Source organism: Acanthochromis polyacanthus, chromosome 19, assembly GCF_021347895.1.
Source record: "Acanthochromis polyacanthus isolate Apoly-LR-REF ecotype Palm Island chromosome 19, KAUST_Apoly_ChrSc, whole genome shotgun sequence".
NCBI lineage: Eukaryota > Metazoa > Chordata > Actinopteri > Pomacentridae > Acanthochromis > Acanthochromis polyacanthus.
In genome coordinates, this window is record NC_067131.1 from 2,216,363 (window position 1) to 2,232,757 (window position 16,395).

General features: G+C 38.8%; 1 protein-coding gene across 1 annotated transcript in view; it reads right to left on the reverse strand.

Moving 5' to 3' along the window:
* The window catches only part of tanc2b (tetratricopeptide repeat, ankyrin repeat and coiled-coil containing 2b), a 157,492-nt gene that overhangs the window by 18,423 nt on the left and 122,674 nt on the right, over positions 1-16,395 (reverse strand). The window contains 13 exon segments of the mRNA XM_051939743.1: positions 716-952; positions 1,834-1,956; positions 2,064-2,172; positions 3,733-3,826; positions 3,829-3,892; positions 4,473-4,640; positions 5,420-5,698; positions 7,857-7,940; positions 7,942-7,980; positions 7,982-8,025; positions 10,408-10,639; positions 12,839-12,963; positions 14,020-14,301. Coding sequence (XP_051795703.1) covers positions 716-952; positions 1,834-1,956; positions 2,064-2,172; positions 3,733-3,826; positions 3,829-3,892; positions 4,473-4,640; positions 5,420-5,698; positions 7,857-7,940; positions 7,942-7,980; positions 7,982-8,025; positions 10,408-10,639; positions 12,839-12,963; positions 14,020-14,301 — 1,880 coding nt within the window.

Consider the following 16,395-nt stretch of genomic DNA (forward strand, 5'->3'; position numbering starts at 1 on the left):
AAAATGTTACAAAAATGAGAAACAAAATGGCAAAAAATGAGATGAAGGACATGAAACAAAACAAAAGAGAGACAAAAAGTTAAACAAAAAGATTACGAAGTGACAAAAAATGGACAAACACAAGCGAGACAAAAAGGAAACACAAAACGACAAAAATGAGAAACAAAGTGACAAAAACAAGAAACAAATTACAAACGTCAGACCAAAAAAGACAAAAAAACAAACAAGCACAAGACAAAGTATTACAAAAATGAAACAAAATGACAAAAATGAGAAACAAAGTGACAAAAAAATAGACTAACAACACAAGCGAGGCAAAAAAGAAACAAAAACGGGAAACAAACAACAAATGACAAAAAAACAATAAAATCAAGGCAAAATATTACAAAAATGAAACAAAATGACAAAAATGAGAAACAAAATGACAAAAAAATAGACTAACAACACAAGCGAGGCAAAAAAGAAACAAAAACGGTAAACAAACAACAAAAGACAAAAAAACAACAAAAACAAGACAAAATATTTGAAAAATGAGACAAAATGACAAAACAAGAAACAAAATGACAAAAATGAGACGAACGACACGAAACAAAACAAAAAACAGACAAAAAATTAAACAAAAAGGTTACAAAGTGACAAAAAATAGAAAAACCAACACAATTGAGATAAAAAAAACCCCACAAATTGACAAAAAGGCTTTGTTCATTCTTCCCACCTTGGCTCTCCTGCGACAGAGAGCCGTGACGATGGCCATGTGTCCTCCGGCTGCAGCGTATCCCAGCGGCGTCAGGCCACTCTCAGACTGGGCGTCCACGGAGGCACCGAACTCCAGCAGCAGAGCCACCATGTCCATGTAGCCCAGGTGGGAGTGGACGCACAGGACGGGGGCGTTGTTCAGCACCTCTGTACGGTAGTTCACGTTGGCTCCGCCCAGCATCAGCAGCCGACTCACCTGAGGAAGGAAAACGAGGAGGAAGTGAAACTATCTGAGCCCACAGAGAAGGAGTTCTCCACTGCAAAAACTCAAAATAAGTTTACCCCTCGTGTCGTCCTGTGGGTCAAACTGACCCGGTGTAAAGTTTGAAAATGTGGGAAAAAATACATGTTTTCACAGCGAAACTTCTGATGGCCACATTTTCAACATATTTTGGTGGAAAAAAAAGAAATGGTAAAAATGTTTCTTAAGAAGATTCCCAAAGAAATCACCTCAAATCCAGCAAAAATTATGTAATCACTTTAGATATTTTTAGGATTTTTTTTGAAGATTTTTACTCATTTTTGAAAATATTTACAAGAATTTTCTTGCCAAATTTGGGGGATTTCTATAAAATAAAACTTTGAAGGAATTATTGGACTTTTCTTCCTGAAGGTTTTTCAGAAATTTGGATACATTGTTTTGCTGATTTTTTTCAGACAAGGAAACAATACTTTCGGTGCCTGTTAATGAAGACAACAGGAGGGTTAATACATCTCAAATTAGGAGGTTACATGAAAACGAAAATCTATTTTTGAGCGAAAAACTCCTATTTTTTTTTAGCATATATGACTTATTTGAAGACACCTAAGCTTGACAATCCTGGTAAAATAGAGCTTAAAATTCCAGCTAATATTAAGATCTCAATATTCTAAATATCACATCTTATTTCAAGAAATCTTACGAAGCCTATTTTGACGTGTTCTATTGGCAGATTTTTCCCTTATTTCAGGGTAAAAGTTTGAAGGTAATAAGTTTCTTTTCTTGTTTTGAGAGGAGCATTTTTTCAGTGTGGATTCCCCTGATTTGGCATCTGGAGGGTGTTGAAATATCCTTTTTTTTTTTTTTTGCTTCTGTACCTTGATGTTGGGAGTGTAGAGGTTTCGGAGTGAAGAAAGTGCAGCTGAAAGGCCCTCTGTGCTGTAGGAAACCCACAGGCCTTGCAAGATGGATGAGGAAACTCCGACTTTCTTGCTGAGACCCTTGAAGAGAGAGACGGAGTGTAAATATTCATCGCCGTGGAGCCAGACCACAGCTGTGCGGGGGCGTGAGCGTGCACAGACGAGCGCGAGGACAAATAACGGCGTACCTTGAAGATATGTGCTTTGAGGATGTGGTGACCCAGCTCGATGGTCTGCTGCCTGTTCAGCTTGTTCTCCTGGCGAGAGAACCAGAAGGCCAGCAGGGTGTGTCCGCTCCTGCAGCCAGAAAAAAAAACCAAAAAAAAAAACCCACAGAGTCTGTGAACGTTCAGCCTGAGTCATCGGGTCGTTACGTTGTGTTATCTGCACAGTTGGTGGAATCAGTTTAATTATAATACAGGAAATTAAATGTTCTTTCTCGGCTAGATAAACATAACGCACCTGCGATAAACAGAGAGATTTAGATTTAATTACGCTCGGCTGCCGTCAGAGCTGAGGCACTTTCCAGCATGTAAGAGATCATTACAGCAGCACATAGTCATAAAAACATTTATATTTTTCTTTTTAACAAGAACCCAGTCATTTTTGAAAACCTGAGGAGTTTGAAAAAAGATTATCATCTTCAAATAAATAAATAAAATTACCAAAGCTACCCCATTTATCAGAACCAACACTGTACAAACTGAAAGAAATGATTGGATTTTCAGCTGTCTGACAGTTCTTCAGCTATTTATCGTCTTTTGCCAAATCCAAAAATAGCACAAAAATCACTTTATTTCACACGTTTATTTATATTTAAAAAATTACACTGTTTGCATTAACCCTCCTGTTGTCCTCATTTACAGGCACCAAAACATATTGTTTCCTTGTCTGAAAAAAATAAAAAAATTGACCAAAAAAAATCCCCAAATTTCTGAAAATCTGCAAAACCTTCAGGAAGAAAATCCCAATAATTCCTTAGAAGTTTTATTTAAAAAAACACCCCAAATTTGGCAAGAAAATTCTTATAAATATATTTTCTTTAAGAACATTTACATAAAAATTAACCAAAATCCAGTGGAATTTGGTTGATTTTTATGTAAATGTTCTTAAACATTTTTCTTTTTTCCACCAAAAATGTCCAAAGATTTCACAAAAAAGTTGAAAATGTGGACATCAGAAGTTTCACTGTAAAAATATTTTTTTCTTCCATATTTTCAAACTTTAAAACGGATCAATTTGTCCTGCAGGACGACACGAGGGTTAAACAGATTCTGCAAAAAAAACCAAAACTTCTGTGCGTTTTGTCGCAACTAAAAAACCACGACTGACTCATCTGCAACAAACAGTCATGGGACAAAACTCTGTGACTTTTCAGCTTAACTGTAGGCTGTGTACATAGAGCAGATAGAAGTGGGAAAACTAATTAAAAACAGAAGTAGTAAATATCTGTACCATGTAGGGCCACTATTTTAGTTCCTAGTAGCGGTAACACCTGTGAGAAACTTCTAATCAAAGAAAATCAACCTGACTTTATACTTTATGGCATTATATTTGTGTCACATTGTTTGTTTTTGAGCTCTCTTTACTTCTAGCCGTGGTTTTGCTGTTTCCATAGAGGTGCAGGAGTTTAAACTGCAGTAAAAAATGAGCCCACAGGAAATAACAATGTGACAGGAGCAGAGAAACAGCTGGAAAAGGTGGTTCATCTCTGGTGTTAACTCCTAATCACCCATTGCTTTTCTTGCATGGTCCCGTCCCAGCATAGGCCTGATTTCTAAACAGATTCTAATCTTCAGAGCCTCGTCTCTTGTTCCATCCAACTCTTATTCATCTCTTCGTCCTGTCTGTGCTCACCTCGGATCACAGAGGAACTTGGTCTTTTCTCCCTCTTCTCTCCAGATGAGCCACTCCCTGAAGGACGGATGAACAAACATCCTGGTTCCATCCTCCTCTTCACCAGGAAGACCGACAGGTTGTCTACACGTTGCTGGAAGTCCTCCCAGTCCAGAGTGCCCTGAAACCACAGACAACGACGTCAACCTTAGAGGGGACACAAACCTGGCTGCAAAAGCTATGAGAGAAGATCCAGAAGATCGAGATATCAGACGGGTTTCTCAGCAGGGAAGAGACATTTACAAACACTGCATTTTCACCTCGGCGCAAATTAAGTATGAAACGCATGTATTTTTTATTAAAATAATACAAATACTACAAAATGAGACACAAAGTGACAAAACGAGAAACTAAATGACAAAAAATGAGACAAAGGACAGGAAACAATTTAAAAAAATTGACAAAAAGTAACAAAAAATGGGCAAACAAGAAAGAAGAAAAATGACAAAAGCGAGAATAAAAATAGACTAAACACAAGTGAGAAAAAAACACAAAATGACAAAAATGACACACAAAAACAATGAAAAAGTAAAACACAAAATGACAAAAACAAGACAAAAACATTAAAAAAAACCAACAAATCAAAGCCCTGGAAAAGTTGTCAGTGTTTCTCTACCGTTAGAGATTCGTTACTTTATAAATTTATGACCATCAAACATGTGCTTCAGATATTCAGGTGTTGCATATTTCTGGATGAGTACCTGCAGCGATCCGGAGTTGATGGCCTGATAAATCTGCTCGTCGGTCAGCGGATGCAGCGAGGCCACGGCCACGTTGAGCAGAGGAAGCGCCCGTTCGAACGACGACTGCGTGGGGAAGCGCATGTTGCACTGCAGCAGGTAAACCTCGGCCAGGTTGACTGGGACCACCTGAGGAAGGAGGGAAGGAATCGGACGTGAGATTCTGACTTCCTTTGGATCGGCTCCACGCAGCACGAATAATGCAGCGTGTTTGCACAGCGCGTCTTCAGACGTTCCACACGGCGTCCCTCAGAGAGGAGAATGTGAATTTATCGGCTGTCATTTTTTATGGAGTCTGAATACATGAAACTAAATGAACCTGGGGGTGTGAGATAAAATACTTCATTATGAAATGCGCGCTGAAACACTCCAGCTGCATAATTTATTAAAAAGCTGCTGGATTCTGAGCGGAAACGAAGATTTTATGAAACTACTTTTACACAAAGAGTGTCACAGTGCGAGTAAATAAAAACACCCCTCCAGCACTGCCTTTAGAAACCATGAGCACCAAGTTATAGCGTAAGATCAGGAGTTTTTACATCACCATTAAATGTAAGTCAGATTTAATTACATGACGATTACACCTGCTTTTAGCGGTTCATGTTTGCAGTACTTCCGTGGATAAAAAGTCTGCAGATGTACATTACTTTGATAAGAAAATTTGACGTTGAGGAGTTTGATTTGTGACACAAATTGCTGCAATTAGGCGTTGAGGGTTTGAAAGTGCTTTAATTGCCTCCCTGAGATGTGTGTCAAAGCCTCAACTTGTTGGTTTTTAAATTCTATTTCACTTCAGATCTTTCCTCACATTCTGCTCCCGTCAAGAGGTGAATCCCTAACTTTTAAAACCTCTGATTTAGATAAACCAGCATAAATCGAACCCTACAAATGAAGCAGGGACCACGCACCTTATAGCTGGAGCTTTTGAGAACTAGGTAGCCCTTTTCAATGAGGTCAAAGGTGAGTTTGAGGTACAGGTAGGATCCCTGGCTCAGGGCCTTGAGGTGGGCGCTGAGCTTGCCGAAGGTGGTGTTGTCCATCTTGCCGTTGAGCGAGATGTTGTTCTGGATCTCCGGGCTGCTGTGGATGCGGTGCAGGATGTAGCCCTGCAGGTCCTGGTCGATGGCGTCGTTCTCCTCCAGGCCGTCCAGAGAGATGCGGTGAAACGGCAGCTCGTTGGTGATCTCCTGAGGAGTCAGAATTAAATCAGTCAGGAAATTCTTTATGATGATATTGGTGCACAACACCTGGAGATTTTCAACCAGACGATCAGAAACCTGAATATGCACGCACCAACACCCACTGAAAAAGATAAAACTTCATTCAAAGCAGGAAATTAATGCAGCAAAATGTCAAAATACAGAATGATTATTCTCCAAATGTCAAGAACCAGCTTATTAATGCAGCCAAACATCAAAAACTGGATATTAATGCACCAGAATTTAAACACTTGGAAATTAACTGAACAAAACATCAAAAATCTGAATACGAATGCACCAAATCATCAAAAAACAGGACTGTAATGCAGCAAAGTGTTAAGAATCCGGATATTATTGCCCCAAAACATTAAAAACAGGATAATAATGCAGTAAGCCTTTAAAACCTGGACATTTATGCACCAAAATGTCAAAATCCAGTATATTAATGCAGCAAAAGGTCAAAAACCGAAATATTAATGCAGCAAAGCATCATAAACTTGGATAACAACGCGTCAAACATCACAAACTAAGATTATAAGGCAGAAAAATGTCAAAACTTGGATATTATACACTGAAAATGTCAAAACGTGGATAGCAACACACCAAACAACAGAAACCTTTATATTTATGCACCAATACATCAAAAACCTGGATATTATAGCAGCAAAACGTAAAAAAATAAATGGATATTAACACACTAAACACCAAACCCCCAGATATTAAGGCTCCAACAGCAGAGACACAGAAAATATAATAAAGAACGCCATCATGTCTGGTCTACTTCTCCATAATGAACGAAAAATGAAGGGAGCGGAGACAGGATTTAAAAAGAAACTCCTTCTGGTACTAAAACACTTGGACTCATGTTCTGCATAATGTGCACAGACAAAAAAATGAAAAGGTCAGAGACAAAGAGAGCAGAGTAGTATTCCAGACAAATCCAATATTTCAGTCAGTGGCCTCCAGATGATGCAAAAATAACCAGCAGAAATGATGTAAAACCCTCTGGCTGGTGGTACTAATAAAGTCCTTTCAGCCTGAATTTAAAAATACAACCGAGTGAAAAGGATGAAATGTGAAACAGCCGCAGAGGAAGTCTAACGGTGGAATCTACACTACAAAAACTCAAAATCTTAGCAAGTCCATTGTCTTATTTTTTAGTCAAAGTGTCTCATCCCATTTGATTTAAGATAAATTCATTTAAAAGAGACATTCAGCAACATAGAGGGACTTGTTTTAGGACAACGCATCCTAAATATCTTGTTAAGTCAAACAATCTTGAAATTTCTTGTTTTGAGTTGAATTTTACAAGAAACTCAAAATACGTTTAACCCTCGTGTCGTCCTGCGGGTCAAATTGACCTGTTTTAAAGTTTGAAAATGTGGGAAAAAAATATATTTTCACAGTGAAACTTCTGATGGACACATTTTCAACATTTTTGGGAAATATTTTAACATTTTTTGGTGGAAAAAGAAAGGCTAAGATGTTTCTGAGGAACATTCACATAAAAATCAACAAAAATTCATCAAATTTCTCTTGATTTTGGTTGATTTTTATGTGAATGTTCTTAAAGAAAATATTAGAATTTTACTGGTATATGTGTAATGACTTTAGATATTTGTAGGATTTTTGGAAGATTTTTACTAATTTTTTGCAAATATTTACAAAAACTTTGTTGTCAAATTTGGGGTATTTTTAAAATAAACTTTCCAGGAATTATTGGAATTTTCTTCCTGAAGGTTTTGCTCATTTTCAGAAATTTGGGGACATTTTTGTTCAATTTTTTCAGACAAGGAAACAATATTTTTTGGTGCCCGTGAATGAGGAAACAATGAGGGTTAATACATCTCAGATTAGGAGGTTACATGAAAACAAAAATCTATTTTTGAGTGAAAAACTGCTTTTTTCTTTAGCATATCTGGCTTATTTTAAGACACCTAAGCCTGACAGTCCTGGTAAAAATCACATCTTATTTCAAGAAATCGTACCAAGCCATTTTTCATTTGTTCTAATTGACAGATTTTTTCACTTATTTCAAGGTAAAGTTCTTTGAAATAAGATTTTTTCTTGTTTTGACAGGAGCATTTTTTCCCAGTGAATCTACAACCATCACTACGTCTGAGCAGCTCATGAGGAAACTCTCTACCTGCAGTGTGGTTCTGACTGTGACCACCAGCTTCAGCCAGGGAGGGAACTTGTTGATGGTTTTGGTGAGGAAGGACACGATGGTGGTCTCCGTAGTCCGGCTTGTGGAACTCGGCTTCGTTGAGCGCCGTCGATGAGGACGATGAGGTCCTCCTCAGAGTTGATCTCCTCTCTGAAACAGAAAATACACGAGGACAGATGCAGTTAGCGATGAAGAAAATCTTTAATAGCAGCCTGAACCACAGATTCCACAATAAACTCATTCATAATCATTTTAGTTTTCCATCAGTATTTTATGCCATAAAACCCAGGATAACACTATATGCATGAAGAATCAGCTTGGCTTTAATAAACTAAGAGGTGTAAGACGGATTCATCCTGTGAGGGCGACTAATTGTCAACCAACCAAGGTCTGGAGTCAAAGAATAAATAAGATAAATACTTCTGAAAGGGCCATCGATTTAAAAATCTGGTGTTTGACTTTAATCACCACGATCATACTCACACCCAACGGAAGCAAATGAATGAAGGTTATCCAATAAAACGAGGAGCAGAGAAGCTGTGAAGACGGTTTTAATATGGAAAGAAAAGGAAAAACAACAAACAAACTCAGGATATTTCTCTAATTCTGATTTTTGCAAGGTTATGCTGAATATCTTACCTCTCTTGGTCTTAAATCGGTTGCTTAAAATTTAACGAGCTGAGAAGTTTAGAGGGAACTCTGAACTATTTGTGTAACGTGACAGGAAACTCCAGCTTGTTTTATGACTCAAAGTGAAAATCAAAAATGGTTGGAAATCACTGATTCACTTTTTAAAAATGCACTTTGGTGAGAAACACAAAGAGCAGAAAGTGCTATAAGTTGCTCTGATTGTACTGAAGCATAAAGTTGGATGAAATGGACATAATTCAACACAAATACTCTAAAATTGTTTCTGATTACGCAATAAATTAGTGAGCGAGAACTGACTGTTTATGGCAAGGGTGTCAAACATGCAGAGTGGGCCAAAAGTAGTCCTCCAGAAAAATTACAGAGAAGACATTAACTGCAGATTGTAAATTAGTAAAACTATAAATCTAAAATAATTTCTAGACCATGACAAGTGTTTGGATCAGAAAGTAAAATACTGATTGTTCTTTGGTCATTTTATGTCTCATTTTTTTGTAATATTTTGTCTTGTTTTGTTTTTTTTTTTTTTTTTTTTTTTTTTTTTTTTTTTTTTTTTTTTTTTTTTTTTTTTTTTTTTGTCTGACTTTAGTTGTTTTGTTTCTCTTTTTGTTGTTACGTTTTCTTTTTGTCTTGTTTTTGTCGTTTTGTGTCCTTTTTGTCTCACTTGTCTAGTTTTTGGTCATTTTATTTAACGCTTTTGTCATTTTTTTTGTCTCGTTTGCGTCTGTCGATTTTTTTGTCACTTTGTAACTTTGTCGTTTTACGTCACATTTTTGTAATATTTTGTCGTGTTTGTTGTCTGATTTTTGACGCTTGTCTCATGTTTTTGTTCGTTTGTTTCTTCATCTTTTGTTCAATTTGTTTCCTTTTACCTCGCTTGGTTTTTGTCTCTCATTTTGTCAGTTTAGTGTTTTGGCTTTATTTCATTGTTTTGTGCATTTTTGTCGGCCTTTGTAAACTTTTTTGTAAAATTTTTGGGTCTCTATTGGTTGTTTTTGTGTGTTAGTCTTCATTTTTTGGTTTCATTTGTTTCTCGTTTTAGGTTCATTTTTATGTTTCTCATTTTTGACTTTTCAGTTGCTGAATTTAGTGACTAAATGTTGTGTTCCTTTGTAGACACTCTGATCTGTAAGTTGTCATGTGGAAATGATAAACTGAGGCTGAATGTGGATGAAATTGAATTCATTTTTCTTAAGTTCAGGTTGTTCATGATGTTTTGTAAATAGTTCAGTGAACGTGAATATTTCAGAATGCACCTTTTTGCACTAAAACAAAGGAAACATTTGGAGTTGTGGGTGTTTATTGGTTGTTATGATGTGATTTTACTGGTGCGGTCCAGCCATCCATCCATCCATCCATCCATCCTCTATACACCACTTTATCCTCACTAGGGCAAGGTGCAGGAGTCTATCCCAGCTGACTCGGGTGAAGGCAGGGGACACCCTGGACAGGTCACCAGTCTGTCACAGGGCTACATATACAGACACACAATCACACTCACATTCACACCTACGGACAATTTAGAGTAACCAATTAACCTCAGCATATTTTTGGACTGTGGGAGGAAGCCGGAGTACCCGGAGAAAACCCACGCATGCACAGGGAGAACATGCAAACTCCATGCAGAAAGATCCCAGGCCGGGATTTGAACCGGGGATCTTCTTGCTGCAAGGAAAAAGTGCTAACCACTACTCTACTGTGCAGCCTGGTCCAGTTGAAATCAAACTGGACTGAACTAAGATAAGTTTCACACTCCTGATTTATGACTTTTTCGTACAAAACAAACGCCTTTTTACTTCTAGCTGCGGCTGTGCTTTTCCTATAGAGGTGCAGGACTTTATATGGTCTTAAAAAGAAAACTCCCAGACTGCTCAGCTACTACCTTTGTAAAGTGCATCCAGGGGCTCGAGGACGCCCCTCCTGAAGGAAGCCAGGGGGTCCTGAACGCAGGATCTGAGGCTCAGGATGCTCTGCAGGTGTGGCTCCCTCAGCAGCTGCTCCCTGTAGGCCACCAGGTGCGGCGAGCGGCACAACAGCGCCGCCACGTTGTGCACAAACTCCGGCACCAGGCAGGTGTAGGCGTTATCGGCCTGGCAGTAATGGTACGCCACCACCTGGGGGCGACAGAGAGTTGGGAGAAGACTGGGTCACTTCGAGGGAAGATGGACACTTCTACCGGCCCTCTGCTGCTGCTCTGAACCCTGACCAAGCCTGAAAACTGATTAAACATCAGCATCAGGGAGCATCAGGGGTGCAGGCGACACACTTTTTAGAAATAACACTTTCTCAGTGCTCTGTGGGCTCAGAGCCTGTTTTCCCGGCGTTCTACTACAGCTACAACTCATTTGGGATTGAGTCGACTTCATGGTGGATGATTGCAGAATAATGAAACATAATACTTCTCGTTTCGCTGTACGGTTTGAGCCATTAATAATTCATCGCTTCCGGCTGCCAAGAGAGCCCGATCCGGAGTTAGCTCATGCATGTGTGAGATGACTGTGGCACGAAGGAGTCAAGTGTTAACCTGTCATATTTCACAGCTACGCACTTGCAACATGATCAGATAAATGATTAAATGAAATGAATGAATGAATGAACGAACGAAGGAAACGTCTCCGTGTGGACGAGCAGCGACACAGGAAGCAGCGGAGGGCGGTAGTCGACTAAACGGCAGCAGCAGGTGCGACCGAGATCACAAAGAGTTTGAATTTTCAGAGGCGATCAGAGGCCAGCGAGGGGAAAAAAAAAAAAGACTAATCAAAATGGAATGCTAATTTTTGGTCACAACGGAATAAAAGGGCTTTAAAACAAAAGGGGTGAAAAAGGGAGTGAGCTCAATTATTAATGCACAGAGTTAACAAGATCTAATAGCCTGGCTGGGAAATGGCTTTCTGCAGGTATAAATATTTCATAAGGCTCCCTGGCAAAGTTGTTTTTTTCTTTTTTAAACACATCTGCATAATGCATCAGGCTGGGACGGGGGATGCAGATGGCTAAGCAGCAGGGGAGGGGGACCGAGGTGCAACCGGGAAGAAGTGAAGGAAAAAAAAAGAATTCAAAAGAAGGAGAGACACATTCAGGCAGGTAAGAAGACCAACTACATACTCATATGTTTAGAAAGCAGAGGGCTGCGCAGAAACCGAATGTTGTAAAAAGATAAAACTCATCTCCACCTGTTTTGAATCCTAACACCTCGGGACAAAGCTCACAGGTGAAGCTTTTCTTTAATAAGTCTGAAAGTGGATCATCATCACCGTTTAAAATGATCTGGCAGTTGTATTCGATTACAGATGGACGGAGGCTTTGAAATAACCGCAAACACACAATTTACTACTGCGCTAAAACGACCGCTTTAGCAACGCAACAGTAGTTTCTTTTAACCCTCGTGTCGTCCTGCGGGTCAAACTGACCCGTTTTAAAGTTTGAAATGTGGAAATAAATATATGTTTCACAGTGGAACTTCTGATGTCCACATTTGAACATTTTTGGAAATTTTTTTTGTGGAAAAAAAAAGAAATGTTAAAAATGTTTCTTAAGCACATTCACAAAAAAAATCAACCAAAATCCAGTGAATTTCGCTGGATTTTGGTTGATTTTTTGTGAATGTTCTTAAATAAAATATTAGAAGTTTATATGGAATCACTTTAGGTCTTTTTAGGATTTTTTTTGGAAAAGTTTACTAATTTTTTGAAATTATTTCTAAGAATTTTCTCGCCACATTTGGGGGATTTTTGAGGATAAAACTTTTAAGGGAAACTTTTAAGGAATTATTGGAATTTTCTTCCTGAAGGTTTTAAAAATTTTCTGAAATTTGGAATTTTTTTTGCTGAATTTTTGGATCTTTTTCAGAAAAGAAAACAATATTTTTGGTGCCGTAAATAAAGACAACAGGAGGGTTACTACTCTGCCAGAGCTGACAGAACAGTACAGTTTGAATTCCCCTGACAACATATTTGAAAATAGATCTTTTAAAATTTCATGCAGCTGTGAAAGAAAAACAGGAGGAAACGGAGGTGTGGGAAGGTAGAAATGCTCATAAGTGGTGTAGGCCTGAGCACTTATCTTCCCTTAATACACGGCAATCAAACAAGAGCTGAAGATCTCACGCTATAATCACCAGAAGCACACTTATTTTTGAGCAAATGGCTGAAAAATAGATCATTTGCATGCGTAAAAGCAGGCGATGGGAGGAGACGGAGTCCGAAACGCACCGATCAGCCACGACGTTCAGACACGAATGTTCGACCCAGTTTCCTGAGGGAGTTCAGTCTGTAAATCAGAAGCTGAAATGTAAATGTGTGTCTGTCTGTTACCTGAGACGCCAGCCTCCTCATGGCCTCCTCCTGACGTCGCCTCATCTCAGGGGTCCCGGGACAGCTGCCTCCTCCCAGGGTGCCGTGCGTGGGCTGGGGTTGGGTGAGAGGAAGCCCCTCTCCATCTGGACACGAGACAGAAACACTGAGGAGCAGCTCCAGCACAACCTGATGACATTCTCCGACACAGTTATCCTCAAACACTGGAAAAATGCCCCTCTCAAAACAAGAAAAAAAAACTTATTTCAAAGAATTTTTACCTTGGAATATGTGAAAAAATCTGCCAATAGAACAGGTGAAAAACGGATTGATAAGATTTCTTGAAATACGATATATTTAGAATACTGAGGTCTTAAAATTAGCTGGGAAAACTTATTTTAAGCTCTTTTTTTTACCAGGATTGTTCAGCTTAGGTGTCATAACCCTCCTGTTGTCTTCATGTACGAGCACCAAAAAATATTGTTTCTTTGTCTAAAAAAAATAAAAAAAAAATCAGCAAAAAATTCCCAAATTTATAAAAAATTACAAAACCTTCAGGAAGAAAAGTCCTTAAAAGTTTCCCTTAAAAGTTTTATAAAAATCAGAAATAAAACCCCCAAATTTGGCAAGAAACAAAAATTTAAAAAATAAAAAAAAAAATCTAAAAAACTGTAAATATTTTCAAACAATGAATAAAAACCTTCCAAAAACAAAATCCTAGAAAAAAGTACAAGTGATTCCATATGTAAGTAAAACTTTTAATATTTTCTTTCAGAACATTCGGGGAAAAAAAATCAACCAAAATCCAGTGAATATTTCTGGATTTTGGTTGTTTTTTCCTGAATGTTCTGAAAGAAACAGTTTTTAACATGGCTTTTTTTCCCACCAAAAAATGTTGAAAATGTGGAAGTTTTCACTGTGAAAATAGATATATTTTTCACATTTTTAAACTTTAAAATGAGCCAATTTGACCTGCAGGACGACAGGAGGGTTAAAACAAGATAATTTCAAAATTGTTTGACTTAACAAGATATTTAATTGTCTTAAAACAAGTCCCTCCATCTGCTGAAATGTCTCGTTAAGTGAATTTATCTTAAATCAAGTGGGATGTGACATTTTGACTAAACGTAAGACAAACAGACTTGGTGAGATTTGGAGTTTTTGCAGTGTGAAGCTTGCAGACGGTATTTTAGGTCACTTACGTTTCGGCGAGGCTTGAGGGCTGTCCGAGGCGATCTGTCTCATCCGGGTGCCGTGGCAGCTCAGCGCCACCAGGCGGGAGATGATGGCCGTCTTGCCGAAGCCGATGTTGCCGACGACCACGACGCCCTGGTTGGTGCCGGAGTTGGGGCTGTTGAGGTGGGCGTCGATCTCCTGGAAGAGCCACTCGCGACCGGTGAAGACGGAGTCCATGGTGATGCTGGGCACCTCGAACAGCAGAGGCTTGAGGGCGATGTCTTGAGGCCGATAGGGTGCAAAACGCACTAATAGAGGCAAAAAAACGAGAGAATTTGTTAGTGGTGTTGCAATTATAAGTGACATTTATATGCTTGCATTCATTTTCTTTGACAATAGCAGATAGATGGTTAGATACAAGTAAAAAACCTCAGAAATAGTGTGTAGATACAGGTGCATATACATTAAAAATAAGGGGCACTGGTCAGTTAGCAGCATTCAATTTGACACTGAACCACTGTTTGCAGTAAATACATGACAGATTCGATGTTTGCACTTTAAATTTGTGTCATAATGTTGATTTTAAGGCTACGAGTCAACATTTCTAATTCGTATTAAAGTTAGAAATGCACCACTATGGGGCAGTACTCATCACCTATTTGATCTTTTCCAAAGTTACTTGTGCATTTAAGTTGATTTTAAGGCTAAAAATCAAAACCTCCAACTCAAATAAAGCATAAATAAAATTAATAAATGTAATTTTTTTGAAAGAAGATCACATGTACGTGCAGAAAATAAAGCTGAAGGAGGAGGAAGATATTTGTTTTAACACTAAAAACAGAAAAACTTAGCTCAAATAGTTCACATGAGATGACCAGTTTTACAGTCATATTCCTCTAAAGCGTCCCTACTTTGATTTCTGTCCAACGTTTTACAACCAAACAATCAAACTAGGTGTGCTTTAAGTTCATCCTGTTGTGGAAGAGATTCTTCAGAAAGTCAAGGGAGCGACTACTTTTAAGCGCCACTGCTGGCTGTTGGTTTTACTCACTAGGGGGAGTCATTAAACTGAAGTCCTCCAGAGGTTGGGCATCTTTTCAGCAGAACATATGGACCATTAAAGACTAATGAGGCTAAAATGAATCTGGTATGAACTTCTGAAGCCAGTGTAAAATTCAGTCTGCTGCTTCTGGGTGTCATCTCCTGGGCCTCGTCTTTCTAAACTGATCTGAGCTGTGAGAATAAAAAGAACACATGCTCTCCTCTGCCGGGTGTGTCGTCTCTTTAAATGTTCCACCAGCATCTGGCCAATTAGGCCCGATTTGAAATGTGTGAGTGAATAATCCAAACGCTTTCTGCCGGCGAGACTGCTTAACTAACGACATGTAGAGCGTGTGAGGCGACTGTGAGCAGAGAAACATGCCGCCTGATGCAACAAATGAAAGTTGAAGTAACTTACGTGACTGGGATTGCCAGGCATGGGTGTTATTTGCAGAAGCTGAGGGACGAACGGCAAGCAGAAGACAGAGAGAGAGAGAGAGAGAGAGAGAAAGAGAGTGATGAGAGAGGAAAAGGCAGCGAGGACGGGAATGGAAACTGGCAGCAGTGTGCAGCGTGCCGGAGCAGCAGGGCAAGGTGCAGCTTAAAAAACAACAACAACAACACAGCAAGCAACAACAGCATCAGTACCCTGTGATGTCAGAAATAAGGGGAACCACCAGACCAGGGTCGATTACTAATTGAAATCCTTTGCATTACATTGAGCGGATTTCTCGGCGTGTCTGGAGGGGAAGTCGGGGAAAGGTTTGCACTTTTGGGAGAATCTAATTGGCTCCGATGTACCGGGCAAGATCAATCAATCCCCATAGAAGTAATTGAATCCAGTTCTGGTAGTAATTCGACCTCAAGTCCAGACTCTATTGTGCACGTGAACCGACAGCAGCGCTTTAGAAGAGGGGTGTCATTCAGGGGCCACATTCAGCCCAGTTTGATCTCCAGCGATCAGTAAAATCAGAGCATCATAACCGATAAATAATAGGTGAATAAATAAATAATACGTTAAACAAAGCGAGAAACAAAATTACAAAAAAAAAAAACACAAAACGACACAAATGATACAGAAAATACGAATAAAGCAAAACACAAAACGGCAAAAATTAGACAAAAAAGGAAACACAAAATGACAAAAACATGAGACAAACGACAGAAATCAAACAAAAAAAGACCAAAAACAACAAAAACAAGACAAAATATTAGAAAAATGAGACACAAAATGACAAAAATAAGACAAAAAACAAAAGCGAGACAATAAGGAAACATAAAACGGGAAACAAAATGACAAAAAAATGAGACAAACGACAGAAATCAAAGAAAAAAGACCAAAAACAACAAAAACAAGACAA